General features: G+C 42.0%; 1 protein-coding gene and 1 long non-coding RNA gene across 2 annotated transcripts in view; one reads left to right on the top strand and one right to left on the bottom strand.

Annotated features, from left to right (window-relative positions):
• LOC138947142 (carnosine synthase 1-like) overlaps positions 1–5,540 on the top strand; it is a 46,998-nt gene extending 41,458 nt beyond the window's left edge. The window contains exons 8-12 of the mRNA XM_070318592.1: positions 652–754; positions 2,444–2,682; positions 3,109–3,259; positions 3,936–4,254; positions 4,519–5,540. Of these exons, the coding sequence (XP_070174693.1) occupies positions 652–754; positions 2,444–2,682; positions 3,109–3,259; positions 3,936–4,254; positions 4,519–5,420 (1,714 nt within the window). The 3' untranslated portion in view covers positions 5,421–5,540. The remainder of the gene's footprint in view (positions 1–651; positions 755–2,443; positions 2,683–3,108; positions 3,260–3,935; positions 4,255–4,518) is intronic.
• Positions 1,033–1,859, bottom strand: LOC138947148 (uncharacterized). The gene is made up of 2 exons (XR_011449567.1): positions 1,627–1,859; positions 1,033–1,475 (listed from the first exon to the last, which is right to left on the bottom strand). It is a non-coding gene; the product is annotated as an uncharacterized lncRNA (long non-coding RNA).
• Positions 5,541–12,536: the final 6,996 nt, after the last annotated feature.

Below are 12,536 nucleotides of genomic sequence, written 5' to 3'. Positions count from 1 at the left end.
GGAGGCGATATAAACCAGTCACGTCCAAGTGAAATAAAATTGAAATAAAATTGAAATAAGATAGCCCTAAAACGACACCTCATTTTGAACTATCACAAAAGCTTTCTTTATCCTTTTACAGCAATGTACAATGTATCGATTGGAGATTGGATTTCCCTTCTTTGAGTCATGTGACGTCAGAGGCCGACAAAACTTTATAATTTGGCTTTTCAGGTTGACCGAAACTTCAAAGGAACTAAAAAAAAAAAACGTCATGTGTTTGATTGCATGTGTGTGTGCTGTTCAATGTCAAAACAACAACAAAGTGAGTACATGACGTGTGTTTTGTAGTTCCTTTGAAGTTTCGGTCAACCTGAAACGCCCAAATATGAAGCTTATGTGTTTGATTGCATACATGTGGATTGCATGCATGTGTGTGTGTGCTCGTTCAATCGTCAAAACAACAACAAAGTCATAGTACCTGAAAGGAATTCGATCGATACATAAATGTTATTTGCGTGTTTGACCAAAATATGACATTTTACACAGATCTCGACAGTCATTGTTCACCTCGACCGCTAGCGCGGTCTCGGAGAACAATGACTGTCTCGATCTGTGTAAAATGTCATATTTTGGTCAAACACGCAAATAACGTATAATGTTCTTCCGTAGGTCGCAGACGTTTTTGATGGCAGGAAAGACGGTGGTGGTGATTGGTGCAGGAGGGTACAGCAAGAGAAACATCTGGAAAGACGCGGACCAGTATGGTGTTAAGGTATGTGACATTTATTTATTGACATTTTCTGCTTTGTATATTTGTGAAATAAATGTATACCTCGTACCTATCTATTTATTTGACGTACAAAACTAACTCTACGAGGAATATCATGTTTGGCGTCCCAAAAAAGAAAAACGGCTGCCACAGATCGTTCTGGGTTATTATATGAATGTTACGAATGGGTTTTTATAAATTTACGTATGATGTACTCACAAATCACTCATACTCTCTATTCCAGGTTCGACCTCACTCATAACAATAATCAAGAAGGGAAAAACAGTTTAACAATTTACTTTCGTCCTTTGCATCCAAATACTACACAATACATGCACATACATCCAATACCAACACGCAAAATATTCAACTATCAATTCTGGTCACACAACAAATCAATTATCTAACTGGCCTTTACTCGCACACACATGCATACTTCATTTTCTCACGTTACCACATTTAAGTCTTCCATGATGATGACGACGACGACGAATGACACAGGGTAAAGATGAAGACGATGTGCATAATGGCGATACTCATGTTTACGAGGACCAATTGTAGATGACAGAGATGAAGACGGTGACAGTAGACATGCTGGTATGACGAGTGACAATGGATAGACGTAGACGCCATGTTACAGTCATGCTCTCATGCTCTCCGCTGCCGAAGGAGACTGTCTCGTTGGGGGTTGCCGGACTCGTTCCTCTCGGTTCCTCCCTTTTGTCTGACGTATAAAGACAAGGACAATATTAAGTCTCTGGCGTGTAAACTGGCAATGTTGTATACATATGTATGGAGTTGGCCAGTTTACATAAACACTACTAATAATTCGATACTTTAACTAAATCGGTTATACAACATCAAAGAATATTTACCTCACTTGGGCAAGTCATTCACTCTATTTAACTTCCATCCGTCCTCTGTGACAATTCAGGTAAAAGTGACCGGGACAGCTCACCCGTCCACCAGTTGGGGTGGATTCACAAAAACTTCACGTGCAACGTGACAAGACAAAAATCCGTGGGTGTTTAGGCTGTCAACCCTAGCCTCCATAGGTGCTTGCACTTGACATTATATTATACCCAATTAATCAAAATCATGTTCGTAACAATGAAACAGTTTGGAAAACTGAACATTTCATCCCGCTGGCGTTAAAGTAAATTCTAAATGATTTTGAGTTTAGCTATGGCACAAATATAATTCAGAAACGAAGACGTCTGCCTGGTTCTGCTGCCTGCGCAAAGCAAGGGATATCAATCTTGCAGAACTGTTCAGTGAAAAATAATTTCCGAACAAAATTCAAGTCGGTTACATATCCATAGGAACACAAATCAGTCAATTCCAGTGTGCAAAACACGGCCCTTTTTGTGAGCTGACAGTTTACTCTCGGTAGACTTCGAGCTTCAAGTCATGGCTCATGGGAAGAAATGTGGAGTCAGATTTTTGAATCACAAAACAGCCCTGTGTTGTCAACTCTTTTTTCAAAAAGTAAATTACACAGGTATTACATATACTTTTCAGAGACAGAATATTGACTGTATTGAAACAACCAGTTTAAATAAATAAATGAATACAAAAATAATTGAATAAATAAATACATAAATACATAAATAAATTAATAAATAATTAAATAATCAAATAAATAATTACATAAATAAATAAATACGACATTCTCTGTTCAACTTTGTACAGGTCATCCTGGTGGACTCGAACCCAGACCACCCGGCCAGGTCTGAGGTGCACACGTTTCTGTACGTGAACATGGTGGACCACACACAGGACAAGCAGCACGCCAAAACCATCCTCGGCCTGCTGGCCGCTCAGCTACCCGGGGTACAGCCAGACGGGTGCCTGACCTTCTGGGAAGACTGCGTCTCTCTTGCTGCGCTCGTGGGGGAGGGTCTCAACCTGACGCACACTCCCTCCTTCAGGTGATTACATAAACACCGAACATTGCACGAATCGGTCGATTGGGGTGCTGTACAGTTGGGGTGTCAATTGAGGTATGTTTGCAACGTATCGTCAAACCATGGGGAGGTATGTGATGCGGAAAACAGTGATCGTGTTGCAGGCTAAACAAATCGAGGACGGTGAAGAGGCCCGATTGATATTTGACAACTTAAGGCCTATAAACTACAGACAGGGAAGTAGCTTGAGGCCCACAGACCGTGCTCGTCTGTAGATGGCTAAGAAAAAGGCTGAGCACTTCTGCCCCAAAATGTGTCTTTTCTTCAACAGCTGTGCTAATAAAATTAAGGTTCGGGTTACTTAGACTTGTCAATGCTAGCACTGCAATAAGTAGGTATCATCTATGCTCTTGCGCCACTGGACATAACGGGAGGCTTTGCTGTCCACAGGGCGGCGATGAACGCCAAGTCCAAGGTGCTGACACAGTCAGTGCTGTGGGCGCAGACCTCAAAGTCACCTAACGACCTGCCGCTCGCAGTCTACGCCAGTCCATCCGTCAAGGTCAACGACATAAATGATCTGGAAGGAGCGGTTAAAATGGTGAGAGTACCTCCGTGGTCGGCTTTCAATACTCCATGCAGACTTTTCGTTCCTTTAATCTATTCTCATCGGGTTCTACTTTATCCAGTCGCTATAATGGCGACCATTGTGTGCAAAAATGTTACTTTAACATCCGTGCTAAAGCTCTGTAATATGTCGTACCTCTGTAACCTCATAAGAGAGCAGACAAAATATAAAGAAAAGGGAAAATGCTATACACTTTTTTTTTTATCTCAGATGATCGAATTAAGGCGGGAAGCCCCGATTCTCATAGTTTGTTTGTCTATTGTTGCTTGTTTGTCCCAAGAACTCAGGGGGTCACGCAAGACCGATTTCGCATCAGACTTATTTTCTGTTTTGTTCTCGCCCTACTCTTTAAAAACTACTCACATTTCAAATGTATCACAGTGAAAATGTAGAAGGTTCCTTTATGCTCAGACCCGATGTCAGCGAAACTCAAGCCAGTAATGTTTCCGTTTGCCACAGGTCTCCCTGCCAGCAGTGCTGAAGCTGGAGTTTGGCTCAAGCCAGTAATGTTGCTGTTTGCCACAGGTCCCCCTGCCAGCAGTGCTGAAGCTGGAGTTTGGCTCAAGCCAGTAATGTTGCTGTTTGCCACAGGTCCCCCTGCCAGCAGCTGGAGTTTGGCTCAAGCCAGTAATGTTGCTGTTTGCTACAGATCCCCCTGCCAGCAGTGCTGAAGCTGGAGTTTGGCTCAAGCGCGGTGGGCGTGAAACACGTGCACAGCTTTCAGGAGGCCGTGGAGCACGTGAAACACTTGCAAGACACGCTCCGCTCTGAGGCCGACCGCCCGGGGGTGGGTCTGGGACACGGGTACAGCCTACTGCTGATGCCCTGCCTCTTGGGCACCGAGCACGACGTGGACGTCGTCCTCTTTGAAGGACAGCTGGTGGCGGCTTTCCTCTCTGACAACGGTCCCACTCGCCTGCCTCTCTGTGCGGAGACTGCTGCTGTCATGCCCTCTGTGCTTCGTAACGGTGAGACTTCATGCAGGCAGCACTCTTGTGTACTGCCCTGGCTGTTAGAGACGTTTAGAACTTATAAGAATTTATATCTATACATCAGCAGTCTCAGGCTGCATGCCACTAGCTTCTATGTGAGGATTGGCCCAGCATCATCTCACGACAATCTGTATAAAGGTCATCTGATTGTTTTACTGATTGACTGACTGACTGACTGAGCGAGTTTGTAGGCGAAAGAGTATTTGTTTAACTCATTAATTTGGTCCGTCTGTCCACCAGAGCACCAGCGACAGTTAGTGTCCGCAGCGGCGTCGTGCTGCCGAGGTCTGGGCCTCAGCACAGGGGTGTTTAACGTGGAGATGATGCTGACTGCCCGCGGGCCCAAGCTGATCGAGGTCAACGCGCGAATGGGCGGGTATTACCTCCGTGACTGGATCCGTCAGCTCTACAACGCCGACCTCCTTCTCTTCGCCCTCATGTGTGCCTGTGGCGTCAGGCCCGTTCTCACCGGCTACTGCAGCCTTGACGATGAAAATGGCTTCAGCTCTAGCAGCTTTGATGACGTCACTGAGGACGATGGAACTCTCGAGGATGCTAAAGGACCCATCAGTGTCAACGATGACGTCAGCAGCAGCCCTGTCATCATGAACGGGGATGTTAGTAAACAAGGCATATACAGGGGTGTCGGAGCCAATGGCCTCCACGCTGATGATAAAGACGTTTCGGAAAACTCAAATGACATCACTAGTATCAAGACTTTCAAAAATGTAATCCAGAAGAACTGTCTCAGAAAGAATGACATCAATTCTGAAAATAGCATTGACAACCATGTCAGCTTCAGTAACGACCGTAACGTCACCAGCAGCGATGGTGACGTCACCAAGGTGCAGCTGATGGGCATCATGCTCTACCCATCACGTCACGCTCTGACCACAACGGCCACACCTCAGTGTCTCAAGCAGCTGCACGAAACCGGTCAGATCATCTTCACGCAGTTTGAGACGGAGGTGGTCGATTCTGCTGAAAATGGATCGTTTGAAGAGCCCTTCGGCAATCTTGCTGTCAGAGCTACCAGCCTGCAAAAGTCCAGGGCAAAGCTTGTCAGCGTGTGTACCAGCCTTGGACTAGAAACCAAAGAGTCCCTTCGCGAAATCCTGCAGGACTTCGTCAGTCTCACGTAGCTAATGTCGATCAACCGTGCACTTTGTGCGTTAGCAAAAGAAGGCTCGTGTTACTTTTAAAACCTTAATTATTGCATGGGGGTCCTTGCAAAGCAATGGATTCTGTTCTATCACAGTCATATATTGTGTGTAAAAAAAAATGTCTGTTTGTCTGCTTGTCTGTCTGTCTGTAAAAAATTCCATTTCAAACGGCAGAAATTAATATGTAAGCGCCTAGGGCTATATCTAGATTAGGCGCATAAAAATGATCACAATAATAATAATAATAATGTTTTGGGAAGAGTAGGTATGAAGGGCATAGCGTAACAAATGTGCATGCCGACATCTTTCTGACTTTGAACCTCTCTCTGCTTGTTGCGCAATTTAGCAGGCCTGAAATATCTGCCTTCCAGGCTGGCAAATTCCAGGGCAAAGCTTGTCAGCGTGTATACCAAGCTGTGGAGAAACTATGGAGTCCCTGCGCGAAATCCTGCAAGACTTTATCAGACTCACTTGAGTCGACCGATGACGTATTGTGTGCATGAGAAAAAAGAAAGCTGATATTCGAGTTTGAGATTTTACATTGCTTCCTGCAGGGCGGCCATTGAGAATGCAATAATTTTTCCTCACAGTCAGGTTTCGGAGCACCATCTCACCAGAGTAGATTAGAAAGAGTCTAGATGAAAAAGGCTGGATGTTGACATCTTTCACACACTGTAACCATCCTTATTGGTAACACTGTTAGGCAGGCCTGAGGTACAAGTATCTTCGTGACCAAACAACAACAACAACAACAAAAACAACAACAACAACAACAACCAAACAAGTCGCGTAAGGCGAAAATACAATATTTAGTCAAGTAGCTGTGGAACTCACAGAATGAAAGTGAACGCAATGTAATTTTTCAGCAAGACCGTATACTCGTAGCATCGTCAGTCCACCGCTCATGGCAAAGGCAGTGAAATTGACAAGAAGAGCGGGGTAGTAGTTGCGCTAAGAAGGATAGCACGCTTTTCTGTACCTCTCTTTGTTTTAACTTTCTGAGCGTGTTTTTAATCCAAACATATCATATCTATATGTTTTTGGAATCAGGAACCGACAAGGAATAAGATGAAAGTGTTTTTAAATTGATTTGGACAATTTAATTTTGATAATAATTTTTATATATTTAATTTTCAGAGCTTGTTTTTAATCCGAATATAACATATTTATATGTTTTTTGAATCAGCAAATGATGGAGAATAAGATAAACGTAAATTTGGATCGTTTTATAAATTTTTATTTTTTTTTACAATTTTCAGATTTTTAATGACCAAAGTCATTAATTAATTTTTAAGCCACCAAGCTGAAATGCAATACCGAACCCCGGGCTTCGTCGAAGATTACTTGACCAAAATTTCAACCAATTTGGTTGAAAAATGAGGGCGTGACAGTGCCGCCTCAACTTTCACGAAAAGCCGGATATGACGTCATCAAAGACATTTATCAAAAAAAAGAAAAAAACGTTCGGGGATTTCATACCCAGGAACTCTCATGTCAAATTTCATAAAGATCGGTCCAGTAGTTTAGTCTGAATCGCTCTACACACACACACACACGCACGCACACACACACGCACATACACCACGACCCTCGTTTCGATTCCCCCTCGATGTTAAAATATTTAGTCAAAACTTGACTAAATATAAAAACAGCTTTCAGCCTACCAACAGGTACAATGTTTTCTTACTGACGACTCACGGTGTGTGCGTGCGCGCGTGCGTGCGTGCTTTTGAGTAGTTATGCGCTCGTTCTCATATTATGTTTGCACAGGGCTTGCAACAGGCAATACGGTCATTGCTACCTTTGGAATCTTTCTAAAATAAATCTTAATAATAATAAGAACACATAGCTTTTCTATAGCGCGAGTTCACGACTCTGAACAAATAAATGCATAAACATCATATCAACAAACATACTAAAAACCTTCCTTTCTCCTACCTAGACACAACGATGCTATACATAATACATTTCCATTTATAGCAATCTCTCCGTAGCGTTCATCATGTATGGTGTCTGTTTGTGTCAAAACAAACATTTAACTTCCTCAGGGGCGGATCCAGGGTGGTTTCCGGGGTTTACGGAAACCCATGCCCCCCCTCCTCCAGCCTAAAATAAATTGTAAAAAAAAATGAAAACAAAGAACAACTGATGGCTCAGATTGCTCCATTTTCCTTGATTTTTTTTCAATTGTATTCCGGGGGGACTTGCCCCCGGACCCCCCTTGAAGCCGGCCTTTGTCTTCTAGGTGACGGTTTTGGAAAGTAGTTGGGTAATTTGTTGGCTCAGGTTGCATTAGATCGGTCAATTGTCCTTGTTTTCATCCAAATTTGTCTCCTTAAATTTACTTTTTGGAAGGTGTATCAGGGGAAGTGTTTTTGGCTCAGAGTGCACCAGATTGCTCCATTTTCTTTGTTTTTATCAACATTTTCCGGGGGTGGGGAGCATGCCCCCTGACGCCCTTAAGAGGTTCGAATGCTTCTCGCGAAATACTGAAAGGGTTAAAAGCCTACAAGGAACTAGCGACAACTTGATTTTCGCCCCTCCCCCCCACCCTCCCCCCTCCAGCCCACACTTCCCTTGTCCATTTGTTTGTCGTGTGAACTTACTCAGGCACTGTCCACTAACGACGCCTGTTCGAGGGTTGAGTACTTCTCTGCAAATAGTCCCTTGTACGAAAAGCTGCAACCATGAATATTCATCATTTCGTGGTTATAATGAGGATTGTTAAGTACAGTCGGAATCGTTTATAACGTAACCGGTTATAACGAATATTGGTCATAACGAACATTTTATTTTTTCCCTGCCAGCGCTGTTCTTAGTTATCACTAAAAACAAACTGGTTATAACGAAACTGGTTATAACGAGAAACTGCTTACAACGTCAACATTTCTTGTTCCCAGACCAGAAAAAGAACCGGTTAGAACGAAACTATGACGCAAATCCAACTTTTTCGTAAACTTATGACTTATGACGTCAACTTTGGGAAGTAATTCATACAACAAGATGGCGACTAAATATTGATTATAACGAACATTTTATTTTTTCCCTGCCAGCGGTGTTCTTAGTTATCACTATAACGAAACCGGGTATAACGAATATTGGTTATAACAAACATTTTATTTTTTCCCTGCCAGCGGTGTTCTTGTTTGTTTGTCTGCTTAACGCCCAGCCGACCACGAAGGGCCATATCAGGGCGGTGCTGCTTTGACATATAACGTGCGCCACACACAAGACAGAAGTCGCAGCACGGGCTTCATGTCTCACCCAGTCACATTATTCTGACACCGGACCAACCAGTCCTAGCACTAACCCCATAATGCCAGACGCCAGGCGGAGCAGCCACTAGATTGCCAATTTTAAAGTCTTAGGTATGACCCGGCCGGGGTTCGAACCCACGACCTCCCGATCACGGGGCGGACGCCTTACCACTAGGCCAACCGTGCCGGTAGCGGTGTTCTTAGTCATCACTAAAAACAAACCGGTTATAACGAAAATGCAAAGCAGAAACAAAGGTATAACTGTTGCAACTTGAATTTGTTTGTTCTGTTATAGAGTCACGCTGCAGCTAATTTTCCTTATTCAAATGTATCGTTGCTGATCTGTGTTGACCATTTCATTTTGCGTTCATTTATGGGAAGATTATTATTTAACGACACTATTATTTTAATCCAACTGGATTGCTAGTGTCGCGATAGTTAAGCATTTGTAAACACTGTCAAGTTGTACAGGTTATTTTTGTGCTTCAGTTTTAGTTTGAAAAAAAGAATTCATTTTTCCATAAATATGTAGTTCCAAAAGACAAGGATATTTAAATTCATTACAAATGAATTTATTTGAATTGTTTTCACCAGTTTCTATTTGTAAATTGCTTGATAGTTTAAGTAAACATCTAAGTGCTGTTTTTTTGTCTATTTTCTTTTCCGCCTGCAAAACAAAGCCATTATTTTGTACATCAATTTTTAGACACCAGGTCTTTTGTTGTTGTTTTTATTTCATTGTTACATTCTTGGGTACAAGGTTATGGCCTAATAAACAGATTTGTTGAAGAACAGAATTCGATGTGTGTATGTGTGTGTGTGTGTGTGTGTGTGTGTGTGTGTGTGTGTGTGTGTGTGTGTGTGTGTGTGTACGTGTGTGTGTGTGTGTGTGTGTGTTTATTGTTTCAGGCAAACTTTGGTATTTCTGTTGAAAACGATCTCTCTGCTTAATTATTCATTTATTTGACCGTTGTATAGACCACATAACAGTTGATAATTCTCCACTTGAATCTCCAGCTTTCCCTAGGCCTGTTGCATGCCCCATACCCCCCCACCCCTCTCTCTCTCTCTCTTTCGCCATCTCTCTCTGTCTCTGTCTCTCTCTCTGTCTCTGTCTCTCTCTCTTTGGCTCAAGATGGCAAGATGGCGGCCATGTGTGATCCTCCATAAAATGCCTCTGTGATTTTGTTCTTCTATTGTGCGTATTTCCATGATATGGCTATTGTTAACATGCATATGCTTCTCATACGTTATAAGACTCGTTTTTGAGATAGATTCAAGGAGGAATTCAATGTTATTCAACAGTGGATAGTGTTTTTCTTCTAAAACCTTGATCTTCTACTTTTTCTAACAATTCTGTGGTGACTGGGGAGTTCTGCGATGGAAAAAGATTAACACTTGGATTCCATAGCTATATGCTTCATCTCAATGTAGGCACATCGTTTCTTGTGTTTATTCTTGTGTTGAAATCGTGAAAGTTACTAACTATTGAATTGAGGAAAAGCTGATAATTGTGTTGTTTTGACTCTATATGGAAAAGGGAAAGACGTAAAGTCAGACAATGACACGTACCGTGCATTCCATAACCTGACTTTTACGTCATTGTCATTGTCTTGGTGTACACATAGACATAACCGAGTCTTTTTATGTACGTCATAAGTTGAGGCGACATTCCAGAAATACATTATGTAACACATAGTGCTATTTTTTTTGGATCATTGAATTATAGTGTGTTTTGGTTTAGTTGACGGAAAGTTTGGATCTTTGTTTAACAACACAATGTTTAACAACAACAAAAGTGACAACATCATCATCAACAACAAAAACTATGAACAAATGCAACATCAACAACTACAACGTAACTCACATCAATAGATCTACACCAAATGAAACAATGACAATGTTGATTATGCTTAGTTACTAGACAAACATACACCAATGGGTGGGAAGAACAATGTCAATTTTGACACGATCAAAAACGGCACATTGCCTTGAAATTATTGAAAATAAGAAAGATCCAGATCAAATCACTTTTCGCTGTGATAAATTCTACTATCCTTTCTGGAAAGCTGTTCTGAGATACAGGTATGTCACGGATCTACCTTCAAAAGGCTTCTCAACATCCTGGAAAGATTATCACAGAGAAAATGGGCATCTGATACCATTGTCCTTGTCTTATAATGATGATAAGATATCTTTAAATCATGAGTCTGTGGAAAGTGTAGCACAGTCTACAATTAGACTTGATCATGATGGCTCTAAACTCTTGGTTATGCATATTTATGACAACCAGAACATTTTGGTTCAAGGGAAAAAATGCCGTCAATGGATTGCAGAGGATTTTGAAAGATTACAGACAATTGTACATGTACTTGCTGACACCTCAAAACCTGCTACAGACAATGATCTGACAAAAGTCTGGAAAATGACAAGCCTCATCTCACCTCCAGTTTCTGATAAAGAAGAAAACTTGTGCAACTCATACATTCTACTGGATAAAATCCTCAACCAAAACAACGAGGAAGAAATAATATCTTACCAAAATGCTCTCACTGACACCAACATCAACGACACTTCTGTTGAAGACACTTCTGGTAGTTGCAATGTAAACACATACAATATGCCAGAAGTAACAGCTATTAACAATGAATCTGCTTCTAATTGTAATGAGATCATTGACGACAGCAACAAAGAAACCAATACAAGTAAAACTCCTCTTGTTTCTGAAACCAGCATCTTCGTGCCTTCGAACGAAGAGCTTTATGATCTGGTGCTTCAGCTCCAAAGTGATTTGCTTGACTCACAAACGAGATCAGACAGAAAAGCAAAAGCCGAAAGGCAATACTACAGTACAGAAATAGAAGAATTAAAGGGAGAAAACATGAGAATAAAACAGGAACTAGAATCAATGAATAAAAAGAATCAAGCATTGCATAATAAAATTCTTGACTTAAAAAACCCTCAGCTTTCTGCTACCAAAAATACCAAAGTCAAGTCTTCTGTGACTGCTTCAAACAAGCAGCCTCCAACCCCCTCTCCCGTCTCATCGGAACATCTCCAGTCCCCTAGTTGCTCTTCTAACCTGTCAAACGAAAGTGCAGCTGTGATTTCGATGTCTGCATGTGATGAACAACAATCTGACGGTGAGTGGCCTGAGCTGTCATCAATAGATTCTGACACTTCCACCCTCATCATTGGTGACTCAGTTGTGTCAGGCCTCCATCAGGCAAAGATGAACATTGACAATGAAAGATCACAAGTATTGTCTCTTTCTGGCCTTGACAGAGAACAACTTATTGGGCTTCTAAAAGGAACAGCAATACATCCCAACGTCACCACAGTTGTCCTGCATGTAGGGATCAACGACTGCAAGCGTGGTGGCGTCCTTGGAAAAGGAGCATGGCGCTCGATCATTGCACACACTCGGCGCTGTTTTCCAAAAGCAAGATTAATCATGTCTTCAATATTGCCCCACCGAGATCAACATGAACATATCACAGCATGTATAAATGAATCAAACGACAACTTAATGCAGCTCTGTCATCAACAGCACATTGATCTTGTCAACAATGACGTCAGCTTTTTCACCATACGAGGGGACATCAAAACAAGATGGATGAGGGATGCTCTACACCCCAACAACAGAGGGACAAGTGCCTTAGCTATCAACATCAAGCGTAGTTTCTCTGGCAACATCCCTGAAAACAAACATTCAACAACATCAAGACAATATCATAATGATGTTGGACGATCAGAAAAACGAGGAAACGATGATATATCATCATGGTGTGATAAGACCCAACCACGTCCTCAAAGGCAAGCGACTGCATCATTCGTT

This window comes from Littorina saxatilis, linkage group LG14 (assembly GCF_037325665.1).
Source record: "Littorina saxatilis isolate snail1 linkage group LG14, US_GU_Lsax_2.0, whole genome shotgun sequence".
NCBI classification, from domain to species: Eukaryota; Metazoa; Mollusca; class Gastropoda; order Littorinimorpha; family Littorinidae; genus Littorina; species Littorina saxatilis.
This window is presented reverse-complemented; position numbering and strand designations above follow the sequence as displayed.